This window comes from Pezoporus occidentalis, unplaced genomic scaffold, assembly GCF_034315485.1.
Source record: "Pezoporus occidentalis ecotype Australia unplaced genomic scaffold, CSIRO_AGI_Poc_V1 ctg158, whole genome shotgun sequence".
Taxonomy (NCBI): Eukaryota; Metazoa; Chordata; class Aves; order Psittaciformes; family Psittacidae; genus Pezoporus; species Pezoporus occidentalis.
Window position 1 is genome coordinate 3,065,018 of NW_026913404.1, and position 15,878 is coordinate 3,080,895.

The 15,878-nt window shown below is 52.9% G+C and overlaps 1 protein-coding gene across 3 annotated transcripts in view; it reads left to right on the forward strand.

Annotated features, from left to right (window-relative positions):
- Positions 1 to 10,752, forward strand: part of NTN3 (netrin 3) — a 30,380-nt gene extending 19,628 nt beyond the window's left edge. For all 3 annotated transcript variants that reach the window (XM_062612023.1, XM_062612024.1, XM_062612022.1), the window contains exons 4-7: positions 3,946 to 4,095; positions 5,027 to 5,080; positions 9,868 to 9,942; positions 10,201 to 10,752. In XM_062612023.1, coding sequence (XP_062468007.1) covers positions 3,946 to 4,095; positions 5,027 to 5,080; positions 9,868 to 9,942; positions 10,201 to 10,529 — 608 coding nt within the window. In that variant the 3' untranslated portion in view covers positions 10,530 to 10,752. The remainder of the gene's footprint in view (positions 1 to 3,945; positions 4,096 to 5,026; positions 5,081 to 9,867; positions 9,943 to 10,200) is intronic.
- Positions 10,753 to 15,878: the final 5,126 nt, after the last annotated feature.

The following is a 15,878-nucleotide window of genomic DNA, read 5'->3' on the forward strand; positions in this document are numbered from 1 at the left end:
AAGTGGAATCCTTGCAGGTGTTCCCTTCTCTGTGGCACCCAGCATCCCCAGTGCTGCCTTTGTGCTGGGCACTGAGGTTTCTGTTTCTGCTCCATCCAGGGAAGAGAGCAAAAACTGATAAATAAAGCAAGCAGGATTTGGCTGGGTGCTGGAAGCAGGGAGGAGGATATACTGCAGGTGCAGCATTTCCTACCCAGGCTCTGGCTCAGGTCCCTCCATTTTCAGGGCTGAGGGTGGACGAAGCAGAGGGGCTATGGCTGCCTCCTTCTGCCTGTGCCTGGTCCTGCTCCACCATCTTCCCAGGCCTGTAATTGTGGAGCATTGAGGTGATGGAAAGCATCTGAGATTCAAGGTGGCTGCGCTGGAGAGGATGGAGTGTGCAGAGCACCCAGGGGTGCTCAGGAGCTGGTAGGACAGGGCGAGGACTGATGCTGCTGTGCAGGAGAAACACCAGTCCATGCTGCAGAGGAGCTGAGTGCTGCAGGGTCCCTCTCCTGCCCGTCCGAGTACCAAGCCAGGGCAGATCTCTGCCAGCCAGGAATGGGAGGTGCCATTTCTGGAGGGCTGGCAGGGTTTACCCCAGGTTTGGAAGTGCTCCAAAGGTTGAGCCTCACCAGATGAGCATGTGCACAAGGGCTGTTCCCTACCACAGTGTGTATGTTGAGGAGAATGTCAGTAAAGGAGGTTCTTGGGTCTTGGGAGCCAGTTCCTGTCTCTGCCTCAGGGAACTGAGCTAATAATAAAACCCCTGATGCTTCTGCTCCTTTGGATGTCCCTTCTTCAGTAAGGCAAAGTGCATTTCCACCCGTTCCTTGTACTTACCGAGTGGTGGATCTTGTTGGGATTGGGAGCTCTTTGGAGCAGGACCAGCACCTGAGAGCCTACCTGCCCAGTGCCATGAATGGGATTTGTTGCTGCTAGAGATATGATCAGAGGTCTGGAGCACCTCTGCTCTGAGACAGGTCTCTCTGTGGGAGAGCTCTGCTTGTTCAGCCTGGAGAAGAGAAGGCTCTGGGAAGACCTTAGAGCAGCTAACCTGGTCTAGTGGAAGGTGACCCTGCCCATGGCAGGAGGTTGGAACTGGATGAGCTTTAACATTGCTCCCAACCCAAACCAGTCTGGGATTCTGTGACTAGAGAGTTTGGGCTTGTGTTTTCCAAAGATGTGTCTTGTACGTACAGCTCAGGTATCTACACTTCTTCAAGAAAACAGAAAGAAAAGGAAAAGCATGGCTCATGACAACAGATGTTAAAAGCAATTGTGGAGTAAGCTGCTGGGAACTGAGGGGTGTGGCTTTGGATGAAGACGTTTGCATGTGCCATGGTGATGGTCCAGGGCAGGAGCTGAGCATCCTAGCAAAGAGATATACTGCAGGTGCTAGGGATGAAGCTCAGGTCATATTCAGGAGGTGAAAATTCAGCCCAGAAGCCAGGAACTCTTTCGTTTTATTTAGCAGATCCCAATGCACATTACTGAACTATCCATCCATGGTTCATTTCTGCTTGGGATGCAACATCTCTGAAACAGGCAGAGAAATATCAACTGTACATTGCAGAGGCCCATGTCTCCTTCTGGAACTGGAATGTAGCCCTCAGCCTCTAAGTCAAACTCTTCCCTCCCAGAAGGGCCTCCCTGTCCTGGTGTCACCACTGGGCACTGCGAGATGGAAAAGCTGGGAGAATGGAAAAGGCAGAACAACCTGCAGGATTAATTCAGTGATGGTAATTGCAAAGTCAAATGAAGAATGGGTGTGCCTTAATCCCTGTAGTTTAAACAAAGCTGTAAACCCTGAGCTTTCTGCGGTGAAAACTGGGGAAGCAGTAGCAGCTAAGCCCTAAGATGCAAAAATACCCTCAATATTAGGTGCAAGACATGCATTGAGCAAGACAGCTCAATGAGTTAAGCTCCAAGCTAGTGACTTAATCCACTATTCAAGCTCTGTGGGCCAGATTCTGGCACCCGGAAGGGCTGTGAGCAGCAGGGCTCAATGTGTGCGCAGCGGACATGGATCTGGATCTGGGAATGGAGATGAGGATGGGGATGGGAATGGAGATGAGGATGGGGATAGGAATGGAGCTGGAGCTGCAGCTGGGGACGGAGCTGTGGTGGTAGAGCTGGGGATGAAGCTGGAGCTATGCCCCCAGTTCCTTCATCCCTGAGCCAGCCACCATTGTCGGTCACCTCAGGATGAGGAAGGATGGAGATGCTGAGGCAGAGTGGTGAGATGCGGCCATGCTGGGATGTGGGACTGGTCAGGGGAAGCATTGGGTGCTGCCTGGGATACTTTTCCCATCCAAGTGGGAAGGAGCAAAGGATTTCTGTGAGCCTGTGGGAAATCCCACCATGGCAGGGTAAGGGGCTGGAGGTTGGTCTGGCAGAGACAAGGGTCGTCTCCCAAAACCACGTATCTGCTGTGGACCTAAGATGAAAAAAGCTGTCTTAATGGCTGATTCAGGTAAAAAGTCAAGAGTCATTGAAAGCTTTATTCTACTGCATGAAGAGAGATCTGCTTAGATGAGTTGGATCCTGATTGTGTTGAGATTTATGTCCCTTCTTAAAATTCACACCAAAGATCCAGCAGTGGTGCCCAAGAAAGCCCCCTTGTTTCCAATGGCCCTGCATCATGCCAAGGCTCCCTTGCTCACTGCCATTTGTTATCACAGCTGAGCCCTCAAAATATCTCTGTCAGAAAGACGTCCGCTTCCAGTCCCAGCCAAGATCTGATAAGGGTGAAGCATCTGGTCCCCATTACAGGCTGCTTGCTCTGGTTTTTAGCCGTGTAGGAGGGGGCCTGAAGGAGCAGTGCCTTGGTGCTCCCACCAGCCCCATCTGGTGAAAATTAGGGAAATGATAACATCGGGGGGCTGTGAGGGAAAGTGAGGGGTGTTGGGTTTTTTTTTGCTTTGGAATCATGTTCAACTCTTTCTTACACTGATGGGGGCCAAGATAACCTCTTCCAGCTCATAGCCAGCCCAGCCCCAGGCAGGAAGATGCTCCCGAGTGAGCATCTCCTTCCTGCATTCTTCCATGTAGACAGCCCTCAGTAGGTCTATCATCCACTGATGGAGAATAACTTTGGGTCTGTTCTGAGCGTGAATACCCAACTTTCACCCACCTCAGGTGTGGCTTGTCTCTGGGGAGGCTGCATTAGAAAGGCAATAGGGACATCCTTCGGTCATGGTCTCTAAGAGCCAGGATGAACATTGAGGCATGTGGGCTTCGGAGGCTTTGAGAAGACCCACTTCAGACTATTCTAAAATCAAGGCAAGGCCAGACTTCACGTGAAATCTCAGTGTTGGTTCAGCTCCATGGACTGGAAAGCTCACAGGTGGGGGAGCGAGTGGAGAAAATGCCTTTTACTGCTGCAGCAGGAGTATTGCCCTGGGGTTGAGGTGGGGGAAGGGCAGACCTGGGCATGTATCTGTTTACTTTCTGTCCCTGCAGTGGCCCCAGTTCCATGCTGGCCATGAACCAGGGTTTGCACAGCCCCATGTGGGCCTTTTGGTTGCACAGGAAAAGGTTACACAGGAAAGGGCTGCCTGTGGAAATTCCTCCTCTTGCCTGTGTGCACAATGGACTGTCCCCAGAGCAGTGGTCAGGAAGAAACTGTTCTGGTGTCTGGACCTTAAATGCAAGCTGGTGTCTGCAGGTGCCTGTGTGACCTCCAGGGTTTCCAGGGGCTCATCCTGAGCATCCCAGTCAGTGGAGCTGTACTCTGGCCAAGCCTTTTGTCTGCTTGCCATCCTGCCCATGCTGCTTGCAGCATACATGGGGCCACAGTCTGGACCTACAGGTCTTGGTTGTGCCAGCCCTGGCAGCTCCTTTCCACTAGTGCACTGGCCCACCTCCTCCTCACCTCTCCAAGGGGGGACACACTGGGTCCAGTTTGAGGTCTGTGTTGTACATCACCTTTGATGAAACCTCTTCTCTCTCCCTCTCACCCAGCTTGTGACTGCCACCCTGTTGGCGCAGCCGGCAAGACCTGCAACCAGACGACAGGGCAGTGCCCATGCAAAGACGGCGTGACCGGTCTCACTTGCAACCGCTGTGCTAAGGGCTACCAGCAGAGCCGCTCACCAGTGGCCCCCTGCATCAGTGAGTGCCCCCACCAGCACCCGCAGCTGCTGTCCTTGAGCTGGCTTCACTGGCTGCCTCTTTGTCACCAATCCATGTGCATGCAGTTTGTGGTGGATGGGAGGCTGAGATGAGAGCATGTCCATCTTTATGGATGTTCTCCAGGAGGTGATCAAGTTAGGATGGTTGGGTCACCTTCTGGTGGCACCCACGCATCACATCCCCCAGCACAGAAGGCTCTGAAAAGACCCTTTGGGTTAGTGCTTCCAGATGGCTGAAACAGCTGTACTGGGTGACCTCTTCAGCTGCAGCAAGCTGCACCCCTCACCCAGCTGAGCCCTCAGTGTGGTCAGGGCTGGAGCAAGGCCAGATCCTGTGATCAGCATAAAACCATGTTACTGTTGCAGTGACTGTGACTTTCTCACAAGTGGCAGAAGAACAACTTCCTGCCCTGAGCACCGCTGGAGCTGGCGGGGCTGGCTCCTCTCCCCCTCTTCTTCCCCAGATTTAGGGTTAGGACAGAATTTCCCCGAGGTTCCGTCACAGGAAGTCCTGATAAAGTTTTTTGCCCAAACTTACCCCTGTGCTGTGCAGTCTGGATGGAGTATGCTCAGATCAGCCAAGCGTCCATCCAGTGCCCAAACTGAATTCAGATGAACTGAGCATCCAAGGAGCATTCTTCCCTGGAGCACGTCCCTTGCAGCAGTGTCTTACGGCTCATGTGGCATGCAGTATCTGAGCTTGTCCCAGTTCACTGAGCTCAGTTTGGGCATCTTTGGGCCTATTTAATGGCCTGTGCTGTTGTGGTCAGACTCGTTCCATTTCCTTTCTTAGAGAGCTGCTGGAGAAGACCCAAAAAGTTCCCTCTGCACCCTGCTTGCAGGAGGCTTTTGCCCAAGTGTCACCACCAGAGCTGGGGATCCCTTTCCTTAAGACATCTTTTCTCTTCCAGAGATCCCTGCCATCAACCCCACCTCCCTGGTCACCAGCACGGAGGCGCCTGCGGGTAAGTGCTTCACGTCCCAGGATTAGCCCATGGCCCCAGCCCTGCCCAGAGACATCCCATCCCATCTCCCCTCTACCCAGCACAAAGAGAGAAGGGCTGAGCCCTGCCAAACCAGGGGGCAAAAAGCTTAATAGCAAAAAAAAAAAAAAAATTGGTGAAAGTGATGACTGAGATTTGAAATCCTGTGTATTTCTGGAAAGGGACCAACAAAGCTTGACAGGGCCTTGGGGAAAGAGTTTCTCCATCCCCTCTAGGGAGGAAAGCAGGTATGCAGCCCCCAGGGCCTCACCACCCCTCAGCAGATTGTGGCTGGGGTTGTGGTGTGGGTGCTTCTGAGGTGGCTTTTTATTACTCTCCTTTTGTTATTGCCAGTGCCAGAAGTTTCTCCTCGGTGCCCTCTGCCCCTGAGGGCTCTGGCTCTCTGAGCAGTGCTGGGGAGAGCAGGGGGGTCTAGCAGGCTCAGGAGCTCCTGTGACAAGGCACTGGCTGCCAGGTCTGCCCTGGGAGATGAGTGGGTACAGGTCTGGAGGAGTGAAATGTTTGGGTATGAGCTGCTTATCCTGGCTGCGCAGGGTGACAGGACCATGGAAGGATCAGTGTCACTGCTGCTGTCACCCACCGAAGGAGGGACAGCTTCAGCAGCAGGCTGCAAACTTTGCATTTCTTCCGTCCTCTTCTTCTGCAGTCCTGTTGGCACTGAAGCATGGCTGTTCCTAGCCATACCACTGTAGGGATCCCAAGCCACTACAAGAGGTTGAAGTTAGGGAAAGAAGCAGCCGCTTACATCCTCAGGTCACCCTTCACCCTGCTGTCCCCAGGACCTTGGTCTTCTTTCACATGCCAGTGTGGGGGAATAGACATCCTGCACCATCCTTCACTCCATCCCATGGCACATGGTCCTGGTAAGAGAGCAGAAGCACCTCCAACTCCCCAAACCCATATGTACTGAGGAGCTTCCCCATGCCTCATTTCATAGAATCACAAAATCTGAGACTGGTTTGTGTTGAAAGGCACCTTAAAGCTCATCCAGTTCCAACCCCCTGCCATGGGCAGGTACACCTTCCACAAGACCAGGTTGTTCCAAGCCCCATCCAACCTGGCCTTGAACACTGCCAGGGATGGGGCAGCCACAGCTTCTCTGGGCACCCTGTGCCAGCGCCTCAGCACCCTCACAGGGAAGAACTTCTGCCTAAGAGCTCATCTCAATCTCCCCTCTGTCAGGTTAAAGCCATTCCCCCTTGTCCTGTCCCTACAGGCTCCTGTCCAAAACCCCCTCCAAGTTTTTTGTAGCTCCTTCAGGCATTGGAAGCTGCTCTAAGGTCTGCTCAGAGCCCTCTCTTCTCAACGTTTGGAGTACATCTATCCCAGGGGGAGCCTAATCCCTCCTTGGAGAGCCAGTGCACTGTGAACATCCTTCTCCCCAGCTCTCCTTCCTGCAGCCACCTCGCCTTGGGAGTGGAAAATGCTAACAGCCCCTCCCCAGGCTATTGTGGTGTTTACCGGGTGTTTACTTTGTTTTAGCAGGGCAGGTCTGCCTTAAACTGTTTTAGTTTTATCTGTGGCTTTGTGGTGTCAAGATTTCTGGCTTCTAGCTTGATTATCTTTAATGCAAAGTTGCTCACCTCTGCCCAGAGCCTGCACCGGGGGAGCAGGGGATCCTCTTGGAGTCCTGCTGCCCCCTTGGCCGGCAGGGATCAGAGATGGGGTGGGTGATGTTGCCTTGCCCAACTCTGCCTCTGTTTCTCTGTCTCCAGTGTGCTGGTGCTGCAGGCAGGGCTGGCCACAGCGGTGCACCCTGCCTGCTCCCTGCTCCCTGCCTGCACCCTCCTGCACCCTGATGCCCCTCTGGCTGCTTCTCTGTGCTGCAGGAGCTCCAAGCTCCCCCATGAGCAGGGCACTCCCCAAGAGGACACTCAGCACTTAGCCTCTCAATCCCTGCAGTCCTCCCAACCCAGGCAGCCTCCAAGCCCCTTCTCCCCCCATTTCCCCACATCCCTCCCTGCCGCTGGCAGCAAGTGCTGGGCTGCAGGAACAGGGGGACATTGTTCGGGGCCATCGTGCTCAGGTGCTGGACTTCCCCCCCCTCCCCATCCTCTTCCTTGCAGGGTCCTGTCCCCGGGTGCGTCCAGGCTTTTTGCTGACTTTGCCATCCACTGCATCGCTCTTCCCAGCTTTCTGCTGCCTTTCCCACCCTCCTGAGCCTTTGTGGTCTGGCTTTGATCTCTCTGCCCAAGCTGCTGACCGTCTCAAAGCTGAAACATCCTAGGTCCACCTCTTGTAATTTTTATTATTATTATCTTAAAATATTTTCCACTAAGTGGAAAAAAAAAATCTAGAAAATCCCATTCCCCATTAGCAGAATTAACAAAAACCATGGCGCACAAAACAGGGCTTTAAAGGAATTCAAAGTCAGCAGTAAAAAATTTGCAGCCATAACACCTAATTAAGTTACATCTCTCTTAAAACAAAATATTCCTCTTTCTTTTTTTTTTTTTTCCAAGGTGAGGAGAAGTAAACCAGATGTGCAAAGCAAACTCACTGCCTCTTGCAAACGCTGCCCCACAGACTGGGGATGCCTGCATCAGCTGGTGGCTCACTGGTCACTGGCCACCTCCTCCCATGTGTGTGCAGCATCAACCTGCTTTGTCTGTCCATGCAGCCAGCCATCTATCCATCCATCCATCCATCCATCCATCCATCCATCCATCCATCCATCCATCCATCCACCCATCCACCCATCCATCCTTCCATCCATCCATCCACCCATCCATCCATCCTTCCCATGTGCTGGCTCCCCACCAGCAGCAGAGGTGTTGCCTGTGTGCAGGGCATCATAGAATCCCAGATCAGTTTGGGTTGGAAGGGACCTTAAAGCTCATCGAGTCCCAACCCCCTGCCACAGGCAGGGACACCTTCCACTAGACCAGGTTGCTCCAAGCCCCATCCAACCTGGCCTTGAACACTGCCAGGGATGGGGCAGCCACAGCTTCTCTGGGCACCCTGTGCCAGCGCCTCAGCACCCTCACAGGGAAGAACTTCTGCCTAAGAGCTCATCTCAGTCTCCCCTCTGTCAGGTTAAAGCCATTCCCCTTTGTCCTGTCCCTACAGGCCCTTGTCCAAAGCCCCTCTCAGCTTCCATCACTCTGCGTGGAGAGGAAAAGGTTGTCCATCCTGCTGGGCAAGCCACAGAATGAGGTGGGAGCTCCCATTTAGAGTCCCTTTCTTGTAGCATAAAAGGGTGGAGCAGGGTGTCAGGGACAGGCTTGTAGCATGTCTCAGAGGATGCAGTGGGATCCAGGATGAGGCTGAGGCAGCTCCCAGGGATGCAGCAGATGGGGGCACCTTTAGTGCCACAGCTGAGCATTTCAGTGCACCCAGCAGCCCCCCCAGCATGGGGAGACTCCACACCAGCTCCACAGCCACCACTGCAGTCCTGGGGGATGCAGCAGGGCTGGGGCAGTTCTGCCAGCTGGAGCAGAGGGGCTGAGCTGGGAACTGGGGCTCATCCCCCTCTTCCAAGAATTAGCTTCGTGCTGCACTGCTTTTCCCCAGGACAAATTTGGGACAGGTGGCACAAAGTCCCAGATAAAGGAGAGCCGGGCAGAAAGGAGAGCAGCAGAGTCTGTGCTCCTGTTTTCTTTCCTCTTTTCTCCTCCTCCCCTTGGCACAGGGCACTGTTATTCCCCCAGCCCCTCGTCTCTGTCGCCAGTAATCACTGTGGCAACCTGCAAACAAAGACAACTTCAGAGGCTGCTGGGTCTGTCCTGGGATGTGGGGCCAAGCCAGAGAGAACCTGCAAGAGGGAGAGAAAAGATGAAAGATGGCCTTAGGAAAAAAAAAAAAAAACACAACACAACCATGCCATTTGGAAAGAGACAAATCGAGATGTTCAAAGGAAGATGGCAGGGAGAAAGAAAGGAGGACAGGGCTGCTGCAGGCAATTGTTGGGATCAAAGCCTTTGGGGAGAAGGAAAGAGGCATTCCCTGCCCTCCCTCTGCTTGAGATGCAAATCTGGGGTCTTTAGAAATGCACAGAAAAGAGCCTCCTTTAGGACATGGGCCTTGCCTGAAGCTGGGACTGCAGGGAAAGGATGCTGTGGTGTGGACAGCATGGTGGCCTCCCCAGCCCATCTGAGCAGGGGATGCTTGGGCAGGAGGAGCAGTGGCAGAGCAGAGCCATGTCCCTCACCCACCAGCTTCCCATGGCCTAAGTTCCCTTCCCCACTTCTGGGCCACTGGCAAGTTGCAGGTCTCTGGAGGGGCTGCCCCATGAGGATGCTTTCCACCACCCTGGCCCCTGAGGGCTGAGGATCGCAACCCCACTGGTCTGGGGTCAGACTGTCCTTTGGGCCTCCTCCCTGTGGATGGTGGGCTTGAGTCCACTCTTTCTCACATTGCCCAGGTTTGCAGGGCCACAGCCATTCTGGTTGACTCTCCTTGGTCATGGCCCCTACCTGCTCTCCATGGTGGCCTTCATTAGCTCACCTACATTTCTCCCACCCATCCCCTTTTTGCATCTCAGAGGAGAGTCCCCAGGCTCCCTCTACTACTCCTGTGCTGACTTATCTTGCAAGACACCATCAGCACAGGAGGTGACACAGTCTGCTGGATAGGCCCAAAGTCACTTGATTTCTCTTCCTGGCTGATGTGGTGTCGGTGTTTGTGCTGGGGTTTGAGTTCCCAGCCCCTATGAGCTGCAATGCACTCCACCCTCTTCTCTTGTGGTGGTATGGGACCCCATGTCCTTCAAGCATCTTCATGCTCAACCCTCTGTTCTTATTCCACAGACTGTGACTCCTACTGCAAGCCAGCCAAGGGCAACTACAAGATTAACATGAAGAAGTACTGCAAGAAGGACTATGGTAAGGACCTCCTCCCTCACTGGACCATGCTGGGCTTTGCTATAGGGGGCTGGCCACAGGCTGGCTGTGGGTGGGCAAGATGCAGATGTTCCAGGGCACGGGGAGCACCCAGCATGGAGAGGGGTCCCCATATCAGTCCCCCAAAGGGTACAATAGATGAGATAGGTGGGGCTGCTGGTGATGGGCAGTTCCTGTCACCAGAACTTCCATTGAGAAGCAAGGCAAAGCACCACCGTGTCTCCTGCTCCTTTCCCTCAGTGGTCCAGGTGAACATCCTCGAAATGGAGATGGTGGCCAACTGGGCCAAGTTCACCATCAACATCCTCTCTGTCTACAAGTGCCGTGACGAGCGGGTCAAGCGTGGTGACAATGTCTTGTGGATCCACTTGAAAGACCTGTCCTGCAAATGCCCCAAGATCCAGATCAGCAAAAAGTACCTGGTCATGGGGATCAGTGAAAACTCCACTGACCGGCCGGGACTGATGGCTGACAAGAACAGCCTTGTCATCCAGTGGCGGGACGCCTGGACACGCCGCCTTCGGAAACTGCAGCGGCGGGAGAAGAAGGGAAAGTGTGTGAAGCCCTGAGGGGTTTCCACACATTCCATCCCACCCCATTCTCAGCCCCAGCCCGGCTGTGCACTGCCAAACTGCACCCAGAGACTCTGTACATATATATAGTGTGAACAGACTCTTCTGTCTATAGTGTATATTTTGGCAATGGTTTCCCCTTGTATGCACGTATGGTGCGCATGTGGGCCTTTTCCTCTAAGTGTGTATTAAAAATAACACAGTAATGACAAACCTTTAATAGGGAGCAAAGCAGAGTGAGATTCCATGGTGCCTGAAGGAGCTTGAAGGGGATTGATGTGCTTCTCTGGGCATGCTGTTGGTAGCACTTGTTTTCTAGGCTTTTCTTTTCCCTTTAGTCTTCTTCTGCCTGGTGGTGACCTTTGAGTTGACAGTTCTCCCTTCTCCAGCATCCAGGCCCTGCTTCTTCCTTGCTCTCTAAAAATGTGCTGCAGTTAGATCTCTCTCTGGCCCTTCTCCTTGCCCAGTAGGGACAGGTCTGAGTCTTCTTCCATCATACTGATGTGTATATAGGCAGGATGAGTGGAAACCATCCTAATGCTGAAGAGGGACCAGCCCCAGGCTCTCCACCAGGAAAAACAAATGAACTTTGAGTCATTCAGGCCTAGTTGTCTGGTGACGTTGGGTTTACATGGACCAGTGCTGCCGCCTGCGGCAGGACCCATGTGATGATGCAGTGCCTTAAGGAAAAGACAGACACTGGTTGGTGGCCAATACCAGGAAGAGCTGTGTCCGCCAGGGAGAAAAGGACAGACTTCACACCCCCACTGGCCATTACCTATGCTGGTGTATAGTCCAAGCAACCCAGTGGGAAAGACCTAGAGACACCCATTTTCCCCTCCCATGTCCTCCAAGGCTGTGGCCTGCCCCACAAGCAGGACCTCTGGCAAACAGGATGACCACAGCCATCATGTGTCATCATCCATCCACCCAGGTCTATGTCCCCGTATTCTTGGCTGGTACCAACTGACATAATTCCACCCATTTCTGTAGAGCTGACACCAAGTGGCCGTCTGCCTTGGTGTGTATCCTTCAGAGCTGGCTTGGCTGCATAGTCCCCTGAAGGTATTGCTGTGACCAAGGTTGTCTGAGGATATGCACAAGGCAGGGGTGGCACGAAGAGAGAAGAGCTTTCACTGACCCACCTCTAGTCTTTTATATCTTCTTCACCATGTATTAGCCTCCAGTTCAAGCAGACATCAGTATCATCCCATGTTGAGATTGTAGCAGTCTTGGCATAATAAATACGAGTAGAAATAATAGGTGCTCTGACAGTAGATATTCCTTTGCCTACAAATGTTGCCTTGCTTATTGAATGGCTCAGCGAGATATTGCAGCATACATCACAATTTTCCAGTGCTTTAGGATGATGCTTTGCTCCTTGGAGCCCGTGGCAGCTTACGTGGACTCCCCATCCCATGGCTGGTCCAGTGCTTCTGGGCTCCATCATCCCATCATAGTGCTGGAGTCTGCAGCTGAAGGCACAGGTTCAGGAGAGGGGAGTTTGGGAGTGAGGGTGTAGGCACTGGGGGATGTCTGTGTGGACGTGCAGATGCCCAACTCAGGGAGCTCAGTCCATTGATGAAGCTGCTGGAGGTGCTGGAAGTGGCTTTTCAGAGATGTGCAGAGCCTTTCAAGTCCTGTGGATGCTGGTGTGCCTACAGAAGGCGTCAACAGAGCTGAGAGGAGGGCAGAAGCTGAAGGGCAAAGGGTATGTGCGATCACTTGGCCTTGCATGAGCTGGTCTTATACCACACTCCTAACATAGAATCCCCTTTCTCTCAGTTGAGCTGAGGGCATCCTCCCAGCCCTGGTTCCTCTTGCTCTGGTTCTCCTAGGCTATTGGTTTCTGCCATGAGATGGCCCTTGAAGTATGTAGCCCACCTACCCCTCCTCTTCCTCTTGTGGCTGCTTGCACTCCAGAAGCAGAGCAGAAGCAGAAGCAGAAGCAGAGCTTGCCCCAGGCTCACTCTGACCCCATGATCCCTACAGTCCTCATGCAAGTGTCAGAGGTGGAACACCCTTTGGTTGCACACAGCCAGGACGATGATCCCATTGGGGTTATCCCCACAGCCCCAGAGGCTGTTTGGCATCACCCCATGGGATGTGGGGGCTCTTGAGCCCCTCTTCTCAGCAGCTCAGCCCACGAAAGAGCAGGGCAGCACCACTGCATGGATGCCCATCAGGGCAGGGCTACAGAAGGCATCTGTTTTCTCCAAGCAGCTACAGCCTTCAGGAGAGGTATAATGTGTCTGTGCTACCCAAAAAGTACTCTTACAGCCTGCTGGGGCAGGAGGATCCAGGGTTTCCTTTGGCACCTGATTTCTCCTCCCTTGAAACAGAGAACCTAAAACTTTGAGGACTTTGGTGTTGGTGGTTGAAGTTCTCGGTTTACCCTCCCATACAGCTCATTCCTCTTGTTTCAGCTCTGCCATTTGGGACTGCTTATGAGCAGGGATGGCTCCCAGATGGTGTCCCAGTACATATGTGTGTCCTGCTGGGGCAGATCGGAGACACTAGAGCAGGACCACCGCATGTGCCACTGGCTGCTGCTGAGGAGAGGAGCTCCCCCTTTCGTGGGTATATCCTAAAGTCCTGGCTGAAGGACTGGAATAGGCCACTTCGCACCTTCACTGAAGCTGCTGCTGTTGTCCTGACTTCCCCTGCTTGTGTCACTCCAAAGACTGAAGAAAGAATTCATTTTTCATTCATCAGCCTAGAGAAGAGAAGGCTCCTTAAGGAGAGACTTTATAACAGTCTTCCAATACCTGAAGTTGCCAACAAGAAACCTGGAGAGGGGCTTTGGACAAGGGCCTGTAGGGACAGGACAAGGGGGAATGGCTTTAACCTGACAGAGGGGAGATTGAGATGAGCTCTAGGCAGAAGCTCCTCCCTGTGAGGGTGCTGAGGTGCTGGCACAAGGTGCCCAGAAAAGCTGTGGCTGCCCCATCCCTGGCAGTGTTCAAGGGCAGGTTGGACGGGGCTTGGAACAACCTGGTCTAGTGGAAGGTGTCCCTGCTTGTGGCAGTGGACTGGAACTGGATGAGCTTTAAGGTCCCTTCCAACCCAAACCTGTCTGTGGTTCTATGGCTCTATGACTTGGGTGACAGTCATGCAGTCCTGGTGGCCAAGGCCAAAAGCAGTAGCCTTTGCAAGGCCAAGAGACATTGCAGCATAAACAAACTTGCCACAATGAAGGTGAACACTTTCCAAACCAGCTCTCTGATGCAAAAAAAAAAAGTTAATTTAATGAAGGATCTGAAAAGATTCAGCATGCTCCGGTGCACTCTCATTCCTGGAGTGCAGACCCCGGCCCATGATCATCAGGCTGAGCTCATGTGTGCTGAGGAATGCCATGCAAGGACCCTCTGCTCCAGCCTGCAAATGCCTTTTCCTAGTATTCAGCTGGGGCAAAATGATTGAGATTCAATCACTTTGAAGGAGAGGTCACATTTGCAAGTTCCCCCCTCACTTTGGGACTGAATTTTGCAGCTGTTTGAAATTTTTCTCATTTCAAAAGGCCAATGGACTTTTTTCATGGAAACATGGAATTTGGACAAATAAAGAAGCAAAACATGAGAATACTACAGGAAACTCGATGCTCTTTTTTCATGTAGTCCAGCCAGTTCCACTCACAAGATATCACAGGAGCTTGGACAGCTGTACCCCAACCTTAGTGGACAGAGAGATGAGTAGATGAGTAGGCACATGGATGCATACACATTATTTCCCACCATTTTTCTCTTGGTAACTGAAGTCCATAAAGATCCCACAGGAAAACACCTCCAGCACAGTCAAGCAAAGAGCATTTTGCTTGGCCAGTATAGCACAGCTCAGTGCTGGACTCTGGGACATGCTGCCTGGTGAGTAGCAAGATATACTTAGGCAAGACCTACTTGTTTGGCCCCTTGTCATGGCCTGATGTGGTCTCCTTACTCCCTTGATGCTCCCTGGTATACAGAGCAACTCCATCCTGCAATGCAGATCAACATGGATCTTAGTGGCTCCAGCTGCCATAGAGCAGTGATGGTGTCCCTACCAGCCCGACCTTTCCATGCTTTTATGGTTAACAGCATGGCACTTTGTCTCCTGTGGACATAGTGCACTAGGCATCAGTGGCCTGCTGCCATCCCTCAGCTGTGGTGACCTGTCGAACTGCCCCAGTCAATGCCGCATCCTCCATTCTGGCCCTGCTGGGCTTTTGGTACAGCAGCACTCTGCCCACCACCCCTTACCCCAGCACAGGGCTTTACTTGGTGCTTTACAATCCTCACAAGCCTCATTAACCTCCCAAATTTTACTTCCTAAGCAAACCTCAGCCTCTCCTTTTCCCAGCTCCCCTCCTGCCCTCCCAACTCCAACCCTTCCACCCACCCAGGCTCCTGATGGAGGGGCTATAGGACCAGGGCAGGATGCACTTTTTCTACCCATGACCCTGTCAGCCAAGTGTTCAGGGGGTTGAGCTGCTCCAGCTACTCTTGTCCGTGCAAAACGGTGAGAAATGTGCCATTTTTCAAAATGTCAAGTGTATTTTTACAAGCCTTGGGGGCATTTATTACATCAGAGTTAACCACCACATCATTCATTCATTTTTTCATTTATTCCTTCACCTGATCTATCTATTTTGGGGGGTTGGAACTAGATAATCATTAAGTTCCCTTCCAACCCAAACCATTCCATGATTCTATGATCCCTCATCTTTATGAGAGCACAGTTCACTGGTTTAACACACTCTCCCTGTGTGCCCAGGGTACCTGGGCTCATGCAGGGTGCGGGGGCATGAGGAGGAAGGGGAGGTTCAGGGGATCCTGGGGAGCAGGGAGGCAACTTTCCAGTTCGGCTGTGCAGGGGGTACATGAGGAAACCATTAATCAATGGGCTGGCCTGTGCCATGTTTTCATAAGGAAGAGCCGAAGATGGGGAACCGCTGTGGTCAAGGGGGCACCATCTGGAGAAATCTGTTGTCTCCCTCCTGCTGAGTTTTTCCCACCTCAGTGGTGACGGAGAGGATGAGGGAGAAGAGTGGTCCCCACCAGCACCCTGGGGATGGGATGACCCTCCTGCAACTCCTGTAACCTCCACACCCCACAACCTGCACCTGCACTTCACCAGCCCTAAAGTATCTCTGTGATGTGCCAGGAGGTTTGCCAGAGGCACATGGGCCATGGCACTAAAAGCATCCTACCCAGGGGTCCTGCTGCCCTGGCAGATCCATGCTGGTCCCCCTGTGACTCGGGCTCAGTATTGTGCCTCCTTCCAGGTTTTTGCTGCTCAGCTGCTACCGCAACCTCATTCTCCCTTGTTTCATCCTCTGCTATTCATGTCCCCATAGAGGCACAGGACCCA